The 19,113-nt window shown below is 32.8% G+C and overlaps 3 protein-coding genes across 3 annotated transcripts in view; 2 read left to right on the top strand and 1 right to left on the bottom strand.

Annotated features, from left to right (window-relative positions):
- LOC128183221 (ubiquinone biosynthesis protein COQ9, mitochondrial-like) overlaps positions 1-19,113 on the top strand; it is a 90,807-nt gene that overhangs the window by 59,916 nt on the left and 11,778 nt on the right. The window lies entirely within an intron of this gene.
- LOC128183226 (P2X purinoceptor 7-like) lies at positions 12,416-13,618 on the top strand. Its single transcript, XM_052852174.1, has 3 exons — positions 12,416-12,618; positions 13,032-13,253; positions 13,459-13,618. Exons 1-3 carry the CDS (start codon positions 12,452-12,454, stop codon positions 13,616-13,618), a joined length of 549 nt encoding a protein of 182 aa, XP_052708134.1. The 5' UTR covers positions 12,416-12,451.
- LOC128183224 (uncharacterized) lies at positions 13,619-15,368 on the bottom strand. The gene is made up of 6 exons (XM_052852171.1): positions 15,195-15,368; positions 14,820-15,006; positions 14,459-14,683; positions 14,190-14,361; positions 13,948-14,099; positions 13,619-13,803 (listed from the first exon to the last, which is right to left on the bottom strand). The coding sequence occupies exons 1-6, from the start codon at positions 15,237-15,239 to the stop codon at positions 13,619-13,621; spliced, it is 966 nt and encodes a 321-aa protein (XP_052708131.1). The 5' UTR covers positions 15,240-15,368.

Below are 19,113 nucleotides of genomic sequence, written 5' to 3'. Positions count from 1 at the left end.
CTCAAGTAGCTGTATATTTAAATTGAAGAAATATGCCAGACATGCTATTATCAACATTCCTTCAAGTCATCCACACAATATTACGACACAATTACTCAGATATCGCTCTTTATGTGGTCAGCTACTTGTGCGTTTTGTTACAAATATCTTTATTTTTTGGCGGGGTTGTCAATATATCTCAAGTAGCTGTATATTTAAATTGAAGATATATGCCAGATATTGTATTATCAACATTCCTTCAAGTCATCCACATAATATTACGACTCAATTACTCAGATATCGCTCTTTATGTGGTCAGCTACTTGTGCATTTTGTTACAAATATCCTTATATTTTAACGGTTTTGTCAATATTTTGCAAGTAGCTGTATATTTAAACTGAAGATATATGCCAGACATGCTATTATCAACATTCCTTCAAGTCATCTGCATAATATTACGACACAATTACTCAGATATCTCTCTTTATGTGGTCAGCTACTTGCGCATTTTGTTACAAATAATCTTATATTTTGACCGTTTTGTCAATATATTACAAGTAGCTGTATATTCAAACTGAAGATATATGCCAGATATTGTATTATCAACATTCCTTCAAGTCATCCACATAATATTACGACACAATTACTCAGATATCTCTCTTTATGTGGTCAGCTACTTGTGCATTTTGTTACAAATATCGTTATTTTTTGACGGTTTGTCAATATATTGCAAGTAGCTGTATATTTAAACTGAAGATATATGCCAGATATGCTATTATCAACATTCCTTCAAGTCATCCACATAATATTACGACACAATTACTAAGATATCGCTCTTTATGTGGTCAGCTTCTTGTGCATTTTGTTACAAATATCTGTATATTTTGTGGCGGGGTTTTCAATATATCTCCAGAAGCTGTATATTTAAATTGAAGATATATGCCGGACATGCTAATGTCAACATTCTGTCAAGTCATTCACATAATATAACGACACAATTACTCAGATATCTTTATTTATGTAGTCAGCTACTTGTGCATTTTGTTACAAATATCCGTATATTTTGGCGGGGTTGTCAATATATCTCGAGTAGCTGTATATTTAAATTGAAGATTATGCCAGACATTGTATTATCGACATTCCTTTAAGTCATCCACATAATATTACGACACAATTACTCAGATATCGCTCTTTTTGTGGTCAGCTTCTTGCGCATTTTGTTACAAATATCGTTATTTTTTGATGGTTTTGTCAATATATTGAAAGTAGCTGTATATTTAATCTGAAGATAAATGGCAGACATGCTATTATCAACATTCCTTCAAGTCATCCACATACTATTACGACACAATTACTCAGATATCGCTCTTTATGTGGTCAGCTACTTGTGCATTTTGTTACAAATATCCTTGTATTTTGACGGTTTTGTCAATATATTGCAAGAAGCTGTATATTTAAACTAAGGATATATGCCAGACATGCTATTATTAACATTCCTTCAAGTCATCCACATACTATTACGACATAATTACTCAGATATCTCTCTTTATGTGGTCAGCTACTTGTGCATTTTGTTACAAATATCGTTATTTTTTGACGGTTTTGTCAATATATCTCAAGTAGCTGTATATGTAATATAAAGAAATATGCCAGATATGCTATTATCAACATTCCTTCAAGTCATCCACATACTATTACGACACAATTTCTCAGATATCTCTCTTTATGTAGTCAGCTACTTGTGCATTTTGTTACAAATATCTTTATTTTCTGGCGGGATTGTCAATATATCTCAAGTAGCTATATATTTAAATTGAAGATATATGCCAGATATTGTATTATCAACATTCCTTTAAGTCATCCACATAATATTACGACACAATTACTCAGATATCGCTCTTTTTGTGGTCAGCTTCTTGCGCATTTTGTTACAAATATCGTTATTTTTTGATGGTTTTGTCAATATATTGAAAGTAGCTGTATATTTAATCTGAAGATATATGCCTGACATGCTATTATCAACATTCCTTAAAGTCATCCACATAATATAACGACACAATTACTCAGATATTGCTCTTTATGTAGTAAGCTACTTGCGCATTTTGTGACAAATATCCTTATATTTTGACGGTTTTATCAATATATTGCAAGTACCTGTATATTTAAACTGAAGATATATACCAGACATGCTATTATCAACATCCCTTCAAGTCATCCACATAATATTACGACACAATTACTCAGATATCTCTCTTTATGTAGTCAGCTACTTGTGCATTTTGTGACAATTATCCTTATATTTTGACGGTTTTGTCAATATATTGCAGGTAGCTCTATATTTAAACTGAAGATATATGCCAGACATGCTATTATCAACATTTATTCAAGTCATCCACTTAATATAACGACACAATTACTCAGATATCTCTCTTTATGTAATCAGCTACTTGTGCATTTTGTTACAAATATCTTTATTTTTTGGCGGGGTTGTCAAAATATCTCAAGTAGCGGTATATTAAAATTAAAGATATTTGCCAGGCATGCTATTATCAACATTTATTCAAGTAATCCACATAATATTACGACACAATTACTCAGATATCGCTCTTAATGTGGTCAGCTACTTGCGCATTTTGTGACAAATATCCTTATATTTTGACGGTTTTGTGAATATATTGCAAGTAGCTGTATATTTTAACTAAAGATATATGCCTGACATGCTATTATCAACATTCCTTCAAGTCATCCACATAATATTACGACACAATTACTCAGATATCGCTCTTTATGTGGTCAGCTACTTGCGCATTTTGTGACAAATATCCTTATATTTTGACGGTTTTGTCAATATATTGCAAGTACCTGTATATTTAAACTGAAGATATATGCCAGACATGCTATTATCAACATTCCTTCAAGTCATCCACATAATATTACGACACAATTACTAATATATTTCCCTTTATGTGGTCAGCTACTTGTGCATTTTGTTACAAATATCTTTATTTTTTGGCGGTTTTGTCAATATATCTCAAGTAGCTGTATATAGAATGCTGATAAATACAAGTCATGTTTATGGTAATATTATATTAGGACATCCATATGATATTACGACATAATTACTTATATATCTTTCTCAATCTCATTGGCTACAAGTGCATTTTGTTATAAAAACTTCCATTTTCAACCGTTTAGTTGATAAACCTCAAGTAGCTGTGTAAAAAAATAAAGATATCTACTAGTGTGGTTAATTTAAACATTCTATAAGGTCACCAACATGATATTATGACACAATGACTTAGATATCTCTTTAAATCTCATCAGCTTCTAAAACATTTTGTTAAAAATATTTCTTTTTTTTTAGGATTTTATAAACATTTTTCAAGTAGCTTTATGTATAGATTGCTCATATTAACCAGTCTTGCTTATTTCAACATTCTATTAGGTCATCCACATGACATTACGGCACAACTACTCAGATATCAATCATAATCTCGTCAGCTACTACTGCATTTCTTTACAAATATCTTCATTTTTAACACTTTACATGTTACTCAAGTTTCTGTACATAAAGATTAAAGATTAAAGATATCTAGTTTTTAATTTAAATATTGAAGAACAAACAAAAAAATTTAAAATCATAAAGATTGTAAAAATCTTATCTGTAAGGGGATGGGGGAGGACAAAATTTACTTATAATTTTAATTTCACTTCATCTTTTTACGTGCACACGAAAAACGTATGGGGAGAAATACAGATATTTGTAACAAAATGCACAAGTAGCTGACCGCATAAAAAGAGATATCTGAGTACCTGTGTCGAAATATTATGTGGATGACTTGAAGGAATGTTACTTTAGCAAGTCTGGCATATATCTTCAATTTAAATAAACAGCTACTTGAGATATATTGACAAAACCGCCAAAAAATAAAGATATTTGTAACAAAATGCAAAAGTAGCTGACCACATAAAGAAAGATATCTGAGTAATTGTGTCGTAATATTATGTGGATGACTTGACAGAATGTTGGTAGTAGCATGTCTGGTATATATCTTCAATCTATATGTACAGCTACTTCAGATAGATAGACAAAACAGCCAAAATAGAATGATTTTTGGAACAAAATGCACAAGTAGGTGACTACATAAAGAGAGATATCTGAGTAATTGTGTCGTAATATTATGTGGATGACTTGACAGAATGTTGATATTAGCATTCCGGCATATATCTTTAATATATATATTCAGCTACTTGAGATATATAGGCAAAACAGACAAAATAATGATATTTATAACGAAATGCACAAGTAGCTGACTACATAAAAAGAGATATCTGAGTACCTGTGTCGTAATATTATGTGGATGACTTGAAGAAATGTTACTTTAGCAAGTCTGGCATATATCTTTAATTTAAAGATACAGCTACTTGATATATATTGACAAAACCCTAAAAAAAATAACGATATTTGTAACAAAATGCACAAGTAGCTGACTACCGTCAAAATATAAGGATATTTGTCACAAAATGCACAAGTAGCTGACAACATAAAGAGAGATATCTGAGTAATTGTGTCGTAATATTATGTGGATGACTTGAAGAAATGTTGATAATAGCATGTCTGGCATATATCTTCAGTTAAAATATACAGCTTCTTGCAATATATTGACAAAACCGTCAAAATATAAGGATATTTGTCACAAAATGTGCAAGTAGCTGACCACATGAAGAGCGATATCTGAGTAATTATGTCGTAATATTAAGTGGATGACTTGAAGGAATGTTGATAATAGCATGTCTGGCATATATCTTCAATTTAAAGAGACAGCTACTTGAGATATATTGACAAAACCGTAAAAAAAATAACGCTATTTGTTACAAAATGCACAAGTAGCTGACTACATAAAGAGAGATATCTGAGTAATTGTGTCGTAATATTATGTGGATGACTTGAATAAATGTTGATAATAGCATGTCTGGCATATATCTTCAATTTAAATATACAGCTATTTGTGATATATTGACAAAACCGTCAAAAATAACGATATTTGTAACAAAATGCACAAGTAGCTGACTACATAAAAAGAGATATCTGAGAAATTGTGTCGTATTATTATGTGGATGACTTGAAGGAATGTTGATAATAGCATATCTGGGATATTTCTACAGTTTAAATATACAGCTACTTGTGATATATTGACAAAACCGCTTAAAAAATAAAGATATTTGTAACAAAATTCACAAGTAGCTGACTACATACAGAGGGATATCTGAGTAATTGTGTCGTAATATTAAGTGGATGACTTGACAGAATGTTGATGATAGCATGTCTGGCATATATCTTCAATTTATATATACAGCTACTTGTGATATATTCACAAAACCACCAAAAAATAACAATATTTGTAACAAAATGCACAAGTAGCTGACTACATAAAGAGAGATATCTAAGAAATTGTGTCGTAATATTATGTGGATGACTTGAAGAAATGTTGATAATAGCATGTCTGGCATATATCTTCAGTTGGAATATACAGCTACTTGCAATATATTGACAAAACTGTCAAAATATAAGGATATTTGTCACAAAATGCGCAAGTAGCTGACCACATAAAGAGAGATATCTGAGTAATTATGTCGTAATATTATGTGGATGACTTGAAGAAATGTTGATAATAGCATGTCTGCCATATATCTTCAATCTAACTATACAGCTACTTGCAATATATTGACAAAACCGTTAAGAAATAACGATATTTGTAACAAAATGCACAAGTAGCTGACAACATAAAGAGAGATATCTGAGTAAATGTGTCGTAATATTATGTGGATGACTTTAAGGAATGTTGATAATAGCATGTCTGGCATAACCTTCAGTTTAAATATACAGCTACTTGCAATATATTGACAAAACCGTCAAAATATAAGGATATTTGTCACAAAATGCACAAGTAGCTGACCACATAAAGAGCGATATCCGAGTAATTATGTCGTAATATTAAGTGGATGACTTGAAGGAATGTTGATAATAGCATGTCTGGCATATATCTTCAATTTAAATATACAGCTACTTGAGATATATTGACAAAACCGTAAAAAAATAACGCTATTTGTTACAAAATGCACAAGTAGCTGACTACATAAAGAGAGATATTTGAGTAATTGTGTCGTAATATTATGTGGATGACTTGAAGAAATGTTGATAATAGCATATCTGGCATATTTCTACAGTTTAAATATACAGCTACTTGAGATATATTGACAAAACCGCCAAAATATACGGATATTTGTAACAAAATGCACAATGCTGACTACAGAAATTGAGATATCTGAGTAATTGTGTCGTAATATTATGTGAATGACTTGACGAATGTTGATAATAGCATGTCTGGCATATATCTTCAATTTAAATATACAGCTACTTGAGATATATTGACAAAACCGCTTAAAAAATAAAGATATTTGTAACAAAATTCACAAGTAGCTGACTACATACAGAGGGATATCTGAGTAATTGTGTCGTAATATTAAGTGGGTGACTTGAAGGAATGTTGATAATAGCATGTCTGGCATATATCTTCAATTTATATATACAGCTACTTGTGATATATTCACAAAACCACCAAAAAATAACGATATTTGTAACAAAATGCACAAGTAGCTGACTACATAAAGAGAGATATCTAAGAAATTGTGTCGTAATATTATGTGGATGACTTGAAGAAATGTTGATCATAGCATGTCTGGCATATATCTTCAGTTGGAATATACAGCTACTTGCAATATATTGACAAAACTGTCAAAATATAAGGATATTTGTCACAAAATGCGCAAGTAGCTGACCACATAAAGAGAGATATCTGAGTAATTATGTCGTAATATTATGTGGATGACTTGAAGAAATGTTGATAATAGCATGTCTGCCATATATCTTCAATCTAACTATACAGCTACTTGCAATATATTGACAAAACCGTTAAGAAATAACGATATTTGTAACAAAATGCACAAGTAGCTGACAACATAAAGAGAGATATCTGAGTAAATGTGTCGTAATATTATGTGGATGACTTTAAGGAATGTTGATAATAGCATGTCTGGCATATATCTTCAGTTTAAATATACAGCTACTTGCAATATATTGACAAAACCGTCAAAATATAAGGATATTTGTCACAAAATGCACAAGTAGCTGACCACATAAAGAGCGATATCCGAGTAATTATGTCGTAATATTAAGTGGATGACTTGAAGGAATGTTGATAATAGCATGTCTGGCATATATCTTCAATTTAAATATACAGCTACTTGAGATATATTGACAAAACCGTAAAAAAATAACGCTATTTGTTACAAAATGCACAAGTAGCTGACTACATAAAGAGAGATATTTGAGTAATTGTGTCGTAATATTATGTGGATGACTTGAAGAAATGTTGATAATAGCATGTCTGGCATATATCTTCAATTTAAATATACAGCTATTTGTGATATATTGACAAAACCGTCAAAAATAACGATATTTGTAACAAAATGCACAAGTAGCTGACTACAAAAAAAGAGATATCTGAGTAATTGTGTCGTAATATTAACTGGATGACTTGAACGTTGATAATAGCATGTCTGGCATATATCTTCAATTTAAATATACAGCTACTTGAGATATATTGACAAAACCGCCAAAAAATAACGATATTTGTAACAAAATGCACAAGTATCTGATTACATAAAGAGAGATATCTGAGAAATTGTGTCGTAATATTATGTGGATGACTTGAAGGAATGTTGATAATAGCATATCTGGCATATTTCTACAGTTTAAATATACAGCTACTTGAGATATATTGACAAAACCGCCAAAATATACGGATATTTGTAACAAAATGCACAATGCTGACTACAGAAATAGAGATATCTGAGTAATTGTGTCGTAATAGCGAGCGCAGCTCGCCGGCGCGCAGCGCCGGCGCGAAGCGAGCTCTACCGGCAAGGCGTGTGTGAATAGAAAATTCGGATTATTTGCACATTCATTCAACGGATTTTTTTGGTGTCAGTAAATCGGACCAGTAATGCCTTGTTTTAATCGTCCCAGTAGTTCCCTGTAATTATGGTTTCCCATTTCACACTCTCACGAGAACAAGATAAAAGACTATGTACATGCATTGTAAATATACTGCCGACACAACGCAAATTCCATTACATAAGACTAACAGAGTTATCGTCCTTTCGAGTGACGTCACAATGGATTTCTTACACATTGATCCGACAGAATTTTTCGGAGTCAGTAAATTTCGACCCACAATGCAATTCCTCAATGTCGGACGATCTCACTAGACTGGATACCATCTCGCGAGAATCAAAGTAAAACTTTTGAGAAACAGATACATTATGTAATTTCATGAACATAATGCTTTTAAGTAAACAAAACAGTATATTTCGCGGAGTTATTTTTTTTTTAGGATGTTTTCAAAGAGACAGACGACACTTGACCGACGTGAACTTTGACGTCACAATAAGGGGAAATTACTCTAAGTAGTTATTGTAAAACTGCTAAAATATAAATACCAAAATCTTCTCAAAATCTTGCAGAGCTAACGAATAGGGACATTTCTTCAAAGATAGGAAACAACCATAACTTGCTCTCATTTGGATGAATGCTCACATTTATTTTATTCACTATATTTACGGTTATTTCCAAGAATGTTTTTTTAAAAGGGGGCGTGGCAACATCATTCAAAAATTCTTCGCAAGCAAAAAGAAAAAAATTCTCAAATTCAGGAAAATTCTTATCTGGGTGAAGAATTGGGAGTGCGTAGTATGCCTTTAGCTCTTTAGCTGCTCAATACTCAGACAATAGTATCTTTATTTTCACTTCCATTTATTACATGCTCCCGGGGGATCCATTTTCATTATATGATCAGCAAGTTTTTTTATACGTAAATTTGATTTTTTTTTTTAAACGGGGGAGGGGGGGACTCTGTGATAAGTCAGTTTTTCATGTAAGTTTAAGAAAAATGTCTGCTGCAAGAAAAGAGGAAATAAACTGTAATGTACATTATGTTAAAATCTTTATTATTCAACAACATTTAAATTTATCCAAGATAAATTCTATATATAAATAGATAACAAAATCTTATGAATTATGAATGATGAAAATTTACTGGAAAAAATAGGCATGCTTATTTTATTCTGCATTCAAATTCATTTACTTTACGTCGCTACTTTTATTTTTATTGTTTTATCATAATTAATTATTTTATCACATGCTGCGCTCGCCCCAACGGTCGCACCGTAATACATATTATTATGTGAATGACTTGACGAATGTTGATAATAGCATGTCTGGCATATATCTTCAATTTAAATATACAGCTACTTGAGATATATTGACAAAACCGCTTAAAAAATAAAGATATTTGTAACAAAATTCATAAGTAGCTGACTACATACAGAGGGATATCTGAGTAATTGTGTCGTAATATCATGTGGATGACTTGAAGAAATGTTGATATTAGAAAGTCTGGCACATATCGTCTATTTGAGATTTATTGACAATTGGCAGTGATATAGTGCAATGTACATCTTAAGAACACAAATAAAAATCCTAGGTATGTGTTCTCACATGAACAGTAACAAGTTACTAGAAACCAAGTTTCTTTCATTTCGTAGCCAGTTACTAGTGGCTTCTCGAAGCCAGTTACTAGTAGCCAGTTACGAGTAGCCAACTTTGATTTTATCTCGTAGCCAGTTACTAGTAGCTAGGTTTTCTTACTTCTCGTAGCCAGTTACTAGTAGCCAGTTACTACTAGCTAACTTTACCTATCTTGCATTATTTTTGTTACCAAGTTATTTTCATGTTCTGGAATAACCATTCATTTGTATTTTATTCAATACATATAAATTTAGATATCTTTTACGTGAAAATAAAGAAAATGTTTAATATACAGAATAATTTAGTGAAATATTTTAACATTTTATGGAGTTCAATAATGTCTGTAGTGGTTATAAACTCAAACTAAATATATATCAATGGTGTTTTTTATATGTACACTTGTACCTTATGCAAGTGCGTACGCCAACTTTTTATTGACTCACCATGGCCATATTTTGGAGGTTCATCAATCATATTTTGAATTAAATGCAAATTGTGTATTATTATTCATTTGCATATCTTTGTGTGTCTATTTGTAATAAGAGTTATGATTTTGTTTATTGCTTATTGTATGGATAACTTGAATTAACTCCTCTTATAGTTTTTAAGGTAGGAAGTTGTTCTTTTGCAGATCAGTGGTACATATATCAGAGGTGTACATATTGCTAGAATTTTGATTTCTGATCATTTATGAAAAAGAAATACCAGCTGTTGAACTTAGTTTTTTGGGGGCAAAAATATTGCATATAGAGTTCCCCATTTCTCTGTATAGGTAGTGTTAATCAATTCAGGGTTGAAAATGGGTTATGGATACTGTTCACACAAAATAAAACCCTGGAGTTTGCTGTCACATTGACAGCTTTTCTCTTGTTATTATTTAAAACAAAACAGTTTTTTGAACTTTCTAAATAACAAATAGACTTCGTTAATTGGCTAGCCAAATCACTGATAAGCGGTACATTCAATGAAATAATTTTGGGATAAATGCCAAATGATGATGTAGGCTTTAGCAACAAAGGTTGGATTTTAAAAAACTGAAACGTGAAGGGAGTAGAAAGGTAAGATACCAATGGTTGTGTTTTGTCGTTGAGTCTGAGAGAAAATCTGTCTGGCCCCTGTGGATGGGGATGAGAGCTTGTTTTAAACATAACTTGTATACTAGCCATCTTATTTAAGTTTATCTATGAAAACATACACATTGAGTGCCTATCTTGAGAGTTAACAAAAATGGGAAAATTATATTTCCTATCAGCCTTGCACCTTTTCAATATCAGGTTATGCACTCTATTATGATTTTTACGTTTTTCAACAAAATTATAGGTTTCATAGTCCTTTTGGAAGATTTAAAGCAGAGAGGTGATTGTCATTACAAAATTTTAATTTTTTTTTACTCCAGAATGAAAATTAAATGCATATATGAGATTCCTCGACAAGTCTGTGTATAGGCTATGGTACTGACAGGTGACCGATAAGAGCTGTTGGCCTCTTGTTTAATAACAAAGTACATGTATGGCAAGTTAAGAAATTATTTTGTTTAACTCCTCTCTAATTGTCACAAGTCGCATCAAAGATTCACCACTATAACCAATCAAAGGATGGTTTGTCTCCCATATAAATCTTAATTATTTTAAAGTAGACCGAGTATCGCACTACGTCATAATACGGATTTTACAATATTGGTTCGACTTTTACAAAGCGTTTTTGATACCCGGTATTGATTTTTCTCTACATCGCTGTTGTAAACAATGGCAATAATAAGCAATTAGAACGGTAATATATGTATTCTATGTGAGATAGAAATGATTAATGTTGAGAAACGCAGCACAGTTAAGGCTGTCAATAAATTCCGTTCAGACAAAAAGTTTGGGAAATGTGCATTATGACATCACAGTATATTAAAAATCTCAAAACTACTTAGGCCTATTCATTAATTTATTAGCAAAATTAATTTATGCTAACCTTTTAATTGAGAACAACAAATGCCATTACTTACAATTTTGAGGTCCGTTATATCCTACACACTGAAATATAAGCGAGATGTCGTTCTCGCTGTACTACAAAATATGACGTCATATGCTCCAAAATGACGCATTAAAGGGCTATTATCAAGATTTTTAATCTTTTCAGAAAAAAACCAATATATGTTCCTTATTATGTAAACATTAATGATTGGCCCTAAAAATGCGAAATTAGGGCCCAAATTAATTAACTATACTCTGTCCCAAGATATTTTGGATTCACGTTTGGACGATTTTTAATAAAAATACACTTACCTGTAAAAGAAGTGCAATTGAAATAGTTGAAAGGGATATTTTCCAAGATAATTTCATTGACACATTATCATCTTTCACTGGAACGAAAACAGATTCCTTACGGAGATTTATAATGGGGAATGTTTACATCTTTTCTCCATTCGGAATACACTCGGAATACATCGCGCAATATTTCAACGTTATCATCCGGGCTTGCTGCAATGCAAAATCTCCGTAGACATAACATTTTTTAGCATTGTATTAAAACCTGATAAGCTAACAGGGGCGTTTTGACTGAGAAATCTTGGAAATTTTTCATACTTTTGAATGAACATCGTTTGGATCCTGAGGTATTTATAAATATCAAACAATTAAGCCAAACGTGAATCCAAAATATCTTGGGACAGAGTATAGACGATTCATTTCAAAGCTCCGACGATCGAAATCTCCAAATTAATTAGATAGGGTATCACGTGGTGCCGTGACGTCATAGAAGCAATAGCTCTGACTGCTGATACTAGTGATAGATGTGACTTCGTAAACTTTACGTGATTTATTTCTTTGATTAAACATGGAAAACGAGTTTCATGACATTGACGACATTCCTTTGAGGGTAGAAATTCAGCCGTATATGTTCGAACCGCCAGCGAGAGCCGAACCTACGGAAAATTCGGAAGAGAACAGCGAAACAAGTACTTCCAATGGCGATGATGAAAGTCGACTTTTAAACACTATATGGTCAGTTGTTATACTTAAAAAAGATAGATAGAGTCATTTTATTGGTTATTTATTGAGTTTATTTGTGCAGAATATATTCAATACTCAATTATGTGGTTACAAATTGGGGTATAATGTTATTTATTGGCGTAAAAAACCAAAGATATTTAGTTGTGGGTTTTCGAGGAATTTCGGCATTTATATCAGCTTAGAATTTATATGTTTTTAAATAAAAGCAAAAACTATTCAAGAGTATTTCAAGATGTATCTCCGTTGTCATTACATGTACATGGCATACCGGTAATTTAGGCGGCTTTGCTTATATACACATAGGCCTACATGTACATATAACGTATAGATAAGTTTATTGACTTGTCACTTGTGCAATGCAAATTTGATTTCAGTTAATACTAATTTGTATGACAATTTCGAAGGTGTGAATGTGGACTCTGCGAGACAATGACCACTGTACCAGAATGCATCTGTTGTGCAGAAATTCCCCTCATAGATGAGATCAGAGCAAGTAGTCAAATTGAGTGCATCACACAACACCAGACCTTCATTGACAACTGTCTGAATATCCGTGTGTTAGAAGTCAGCATGTACATGTACATCCAGTCTGAGGGTCCACTTGATGACAATGAGCCAATTAATGAGTAAGAGTTTCAGACATTCATTTATTTTCTTTTGTAAGATATTCTTTATTTTTTCAATTTTTATAATGAGATCAAACAAAACATCTACAAATGTGATGTACCAATACTGCATCAAAGTTATCACATCATTCACATATTTAACAAAAACAAAATGCTATTAACATCAGAATATGATGAATAATTCAATAACAACTCTTTCTTTCAGGGTTTATAGACACATTGCCTACAGACGCTTTGTTCTCTGGATCTGGCATCGCCTGGGAAGAGGAAACCGCAAAATTATCCCAGCCTGTGTTGTAACCAAAATCCGCAGTGTCTTTCCCTCTGAGCAGTACACTGGCTTTCGGTATCCCCGACCAACTTGATCACTGTCGTGCAAACCTGCTCCGTCGTGTTGCAACGAGTTGGTCTTTGTTATACGGCTCCCATTTTGAGGTCAACGATGGTGGTTGGTACCCCAGGAGTCTATCTGCATCCTGGCCTGCGGTCTGGTATGAAGGGAACTGCCTCCTCCGTTCAACAAGATTGATGCGCAAGATGTCGATGTATTCTACAATAACTATGAATTACAGTGACTTGTTTAAAATTTCACATGTATACATAAGAACTGTTATAGTCTTTTGTGTTATGCATTTTAAAATAAGCATAGAATACACTTTAGTAATATGATATTTGTTTAATAAATAATAATTACCATAAGTGATGGGTGTCTTAATGGGTTTTGCAACAGGATGGTCACCTCTTTTGTCCTTTGGATAACAAATCTGCCACTTAGCAGCCCCAGCTCTGGTCATGGCTGTATGGTGACTTCCATTTTCATTAAAGTGAAGTGCTGCTACACACAACCTGAAATAAAATAGTTCGAGTAAGATATGTTGAATTTAATTGTTTTTCAGAGACACTTGATATAATAGTTTACTTGCTGAATAATCTTACCTAGCCATCATAGCTGGATAAAAGAAGTGGGTGTTCTTGGGAGCAAAACTATTTACCACACTGTGGTAAACTTCCAATCCATAGGTCTGATGTAGTGGGGACAGCTTTGGTATATCTCGCATCAGATAGTTACTATCGACAACATCCCGGAACAGCTTATGAGCTCTAGAACCTGCGATAAATGAGATAAATAAGAAAAATATAAATTTTGAACTATTATCTGAAAAATACTGTATATACATTTATTTATCATCAGTATCTAAAATTACCTTCTTTGATCCATAACCTGTCCTCCTCCAACACTCCGTGCTCACAGTGTTCATGCTTGTTGGTGACATGTTCCGTAAGCGAAGACCACTTCTGCTCCTTCAAGTACCCATCTTCACCACAAGAAGCTGCAACCCAATAGCAATGGTTGACCGAGCTTTTAATCCAGGGGCGGATGTCTGCACAGTCCCTTTTCTTAGAAGCAGCCTCCAACTTCTTTGAAATACCTAGATAAAAATAAAATATTTAATAAATATTTTAAATTATCACTTACAAATATTGTATCTTAGACTAGATATCTTATTTAATACCACATAACTTTTTTTGCACATTATTCATAGATAGATCTAAAACTGTACCTACCTTTAGCTACATGCCAAACATCAAAGTAATGGTGTTTGTCTGGATGTTCTGTGCGCATGAATTTTCTGACCATACCGTGCCTGTCAGTAATGATGTTGTCAATCTGGAGGCCTGCATCTACAAGTTGCTGAATTCCCCTCTTCAGACCTTCCAACTGCATGTGTACAGAGCTTTTGACTTCATTACTCTAAAATTTGTGTAAAAAGTCTTATATTTTTGCTTTTGTTCATTGATATATTTACATGTAGGAAAAAGGTTTTGTTTTGTTTTTTTACAATTTTTACAATTACTTACAAAAACTTTTCAATGAAGTATTAAAGTTTTAAATTAAAAGTTAAATCTAAAACATTTGAACATTCGAAAACATGAATATACCTGAACTAACTGAAAATCCAAAATTTTCCCCGTCTCCAAATCCATCAAAGTGTAGGATCCATATTTTGCTGAATAACCAGGGGAATCACATCTTGCATCACCACCTAATGTTAACCTTTGACCTTGGTATTCTTGAAGCAGGGTTTCCAAATGGTAATCCCATGTAAAGATACAAGATGGAATGACATATGACTATTTGGATCCTACTAAATGTTGAGGTTGACATCATCTGCAGCTTCAGGTGCTGGAACAGTCGAAGACACTTTGCGGCATTTGACCCACTGAACACAATGGCTCCAGCAACAAAAATGTTAGACCATGGCATCCCATTCAAACACTGTTGGCTCTCCCACTCACAAACATGTCCACAGGTGCATTGTGATCTTGTCCCTACCATAGTTCCCCTTGTAAAGTTCAATGATGACATGCATGGACTGCCGCAAATCCCACATTTCTCAAGAAGCTTGGCCAGACAGGACTCGGCAACCAGGAACTGTCGCTCTTCCTCTGGATGAACAGCAGTGCGTAGAGGGATCCCGTTTTCATAGACCTGATCTTCTTCATCGCTTTCTTCGTCCTCCTCTTCAAAGGGATCATAGTCTGAGTCAGCCTGGTCTTCATCTTCTTCAACATCACTCTGGGTATCCTCATCCAAGATGAATTGGTTAGCTTCCTGTTTGGGCTCTGCTAATGGGACCAATCCAGCAGCTTCCCTGAGTGACACTCCATCAAATAAACTTGAGCACTGCACACCCTTCGACACTGTTATACAGTTTTTATCTGTCATTGAAACCTGAATCCTTCGGGTTCTTTGAGGGACAGTTATGGAAGCCTGGCATTTCTTTGTAAGGGTGGTACATGTCTGACTGGAACTGACTGGGGGGTCTTCAGGTTCTGGAACTTCAACTGCAGTCTTAGGCTCAGAATTTGGTGGTGCTTCTCCATCATGATGGATAGTCACTGGTGTTGCATCATTTCCATTTCTCAATTCCACCTCCTGCAGTGCTTCATGTAAAAGCTACAAAATAAATATATATCATTTTAACTTTGTTTACAAAGTTTTCAGAATTCTAAAATTCCACAGTGTACATGTATGTAACATTATTTTTTAAAGGGGGTGGGCAACTTATATGACAATAAAACATGAAAGGATCTCGAAAAATATAATTTGTCAGACATCAATAACCTCTCTCTCTCTCTCTCTCTCTCTCTCTCGAGAGAGTACTCTATATAATATTTATATTTTTATTTGTAATAATCATTTTATTGTCGTTTATATCATTTATAAAACAATTCCAGAATCGCGTTTGAGTTCCAGTTCGCTTGATAAAATGAAGTTTATATGTAATAACAAGAGAAAATGGCCGACTTTAAAATGTGGAATCAAGTTGTCACCATTTGCCTGTTTGCTGAGTATAAGTAATCATACATTACGTTTTTTAAATTGGATTTTTCAGAATGAATATGTTAATATACTTTTAAATTAAAAGATATAAAAGAGAGGCTTACATAAGGCTTGTTGCGTTTAGCAAATGCTCCTCGAGTCTTTGGTGGTAGGACGAGAGGCGCAGCTTGTACACGAAGGGGCACGTCGGGAATTGCATCCCCTTTCAGTTTAATTCTTGCATTTACGTATCCAAGTCGCTCTAATACATTGGGGTCTCTTTCTAGTTGGTCCGTAGAAAAATGTTTGGAGCACAAACGACTGTGGTTTTCTGGCACAAACTTATCTCGTCGACAGAATATCGTCCATCTTTTCCTTCTCGCCGAATCTTTGGGGAAGCTGAAAAAGCTCACCCCACATCCTTTTTTATGCACACTAGCACAACCAAAGGCAGCACAGAAAGGCATGGCCCCCATTTGCCACCATTAATCCGATAACGGGTCAAATGTATAACGGCGTGTGGCTAATTATCTTATCTGATGATCTAATCACTGTCTGCAGTCTCCCCTCGCCTTCTCGCTGAATTGCTTCTATGACGTCACATGCAATGGCGCGTAGAAAGTTGCTTTTTGAATATGCATATCACGAAAGTTAAATTTTGAACGCTTCGTGTGTTTTAATTATGAATATTTCAACAGAGATTTTTGGTGGTATTTTATTTCCAGACAACGTTTTATCAATCTATCTTATTAAAATAAAATACAAAAATTGTTGATAATAGCCCTTTAAGTTAAGTCATTGAAGGCTATCATGCAGTTTTCAGCGAAGAAAATTAAATGTAATAGATTAACGGAGAATTATAAATGAATATTTTGTTTAACATTATTATTAGTAGAATGCTACTTATATAGTCTTATTTTCATTTTGTTATAAGTATACATCGTATAAAGAGGCAACCTCTGTTTTGTGTAAAATACCGTATATCTTAAAGCTGAGTACCTAAATAAATCACTTAATTGCAAGGGCATACGCTTAACTGACCCTGACAAACTTTTACATGTGAATTTGAAATATGCTATGTAACTTAAAAACTTCTACGATCCTTGTAAAATCTTACAAATTAATTATCTTTTAATGAAATTAACCTTGTGACCTTCAAAATTATTCAACAAATGCATTATAAATAACGGTTACTACTAACAAATAATCTTATCTCACGAAGTTCGCAGCGTTTTTCAAAATCTACGGTATAACATTAAGTTATTCTATAATTCAGTTGTGAATTTTGACATGACTATGCCCTTGCAATATTGAATTTTTTAAATGACCACAAAACTACAAATACATCTGCTTGTACCATGCGACTGTCATATCACGTGACCACTATGAACATAAAATATTGTACTTTTATATATATTTTTTAGAAATATATAATTTGAGTGACTGTTATTGGTTTTAAAAAGGACATGCCAGTTGAACTAAAGTATATGCGTTTTCATCACAAAAATTTGCCGATATTTTTATTGGCCGCCTTAACTGTGCTGCGAACTCAATTTTGTTAAAGTAAAATGAAAAACGAAGTTTCTGATTAACCAGGATCTCAAGTATGCATATATCTTCTTTGTTTTGACCCCCCCCCCCCCCCCCGAATTTTTCTTTTTCGTTTACTTAAACCGGTTTAAGGTTCCTCGACACATCAAAATTTTATTTTATGGATCGATAGAGAATCTTTTTTGAAACATGATTCCACAAAACAGAGATCAATATCGGCTTTCAGTTATTTTATACGAATTTTTGTGTATTTTTTCAGTGAAATAGGAAAAACTCTTTGGCAGACAAACAGAATATATTAGAGCTTTAAACTTGTTGTCAATTAATGTGTAATATAATTATAAATAAATTCATGCCAAAGATCGTTTGGTCAAGTGTTTAATTTTTTAATTAAAAAAATATTTGTGAAAATCAAAATTGTAATTCTTTAATATCTTTTTAATCTATGGATAAAATTTTAAAAATAGCATATAGTCACATAAACTATTTACTAAACAATGATATTTTACAAAGAAATTGAAATGAAAATGCGAAATTTTGGAAAAATTGCTATTTATCAAATTTTAACCGATCCCGATTGAAAAAAACCTGATCCCGATAAGAATTATTTTAAAATTGAAATTTTACAAATAAACTGCAGTTTTTTTTTCTATATAATTGATATGAATTATAAAGTTAGTAAATGACGAAACCATTTTACAGCTAAACAACCTGAAATTTTTGCAAAATTCTGATTCATTCTAACTTTATGTGATTTCGTTCGGGATCAGTTTAATTACAATCGGGATCGGTTCGATTTTAAAATTTTCCATTTTTTCTTTAATTTAACTATTTGGTTTCAATTTCTTGTTGAAATATGATTGTACAGCAATTGTTAAATGCGAGTAACAGTTTATCTGCAGTTTTTATCCATAGATTTAAAAAATATCTACAATCCTTTTTTTTCATTTTCATAAATATTTTTTTACAAAAATATTTCAAAGT

Source organism: Crassostrea angulata, chromosome 5, assembly GCF_025612915.1.
Source record: "Crassostrea angulata isolate pt1a10 chromosome 5, ASM2561291v2, whole genome shotgun sequence".
Taxonomy (NCBI): Eukaryota; Metazoa; Mollusca; class Bivalvia; order Ostreida; family Ostreidae; genus Magallana; species Magallana angulata.
The sequence above is the reverse complement of the archived record's forward strand: the minus strand, read 5'-3'. Positions and strand labels throughout refer to the sequence as shown.

Coding starts and splice junctions, on each gene's coding strand:
- LOC128183226 (XM_052852174.1), top strand. CDS start 12,452: ATGGAAAACGAGTTTCATGACATTGACGACATTCCTTTGAGGGTAGAA. Junction 12,619..13,031: donor CGACTTTTAAACACTATATG/GTCAGTTGTTAT, acceptor ACAATTTCGAAG/GTGTGAATGTGGACTCTGCG. Junction 13,254..13,458: donor GACAATGAGCCAATTAATGA/GTAAGAGTTTCA, acceptor TCTTTCTTTCAG/GGTTTATAGACACATTGCCT.
- LOC128183224 (XM_052852171.1), bottom strand. CDS start 15,239: ATGGATTTGGAGACGGGGAAAATTTTGGATTTTCAGTTAGTTCAG. Junction 15,007..15,194: donor TGGATTTTCAGTTAGTTCAG/GTATATTCATGT, acceptor CACAAATTTTAG/AGTAATGAAGTCAAAAGCTC. Junction 14,684..14,819: donor TGTTTGGCATGTAGCTAAAG/GTAGGTACAGTT, acceptor ATTTTTATCTAG/GTATTTCAAAGAAGTTGGAG.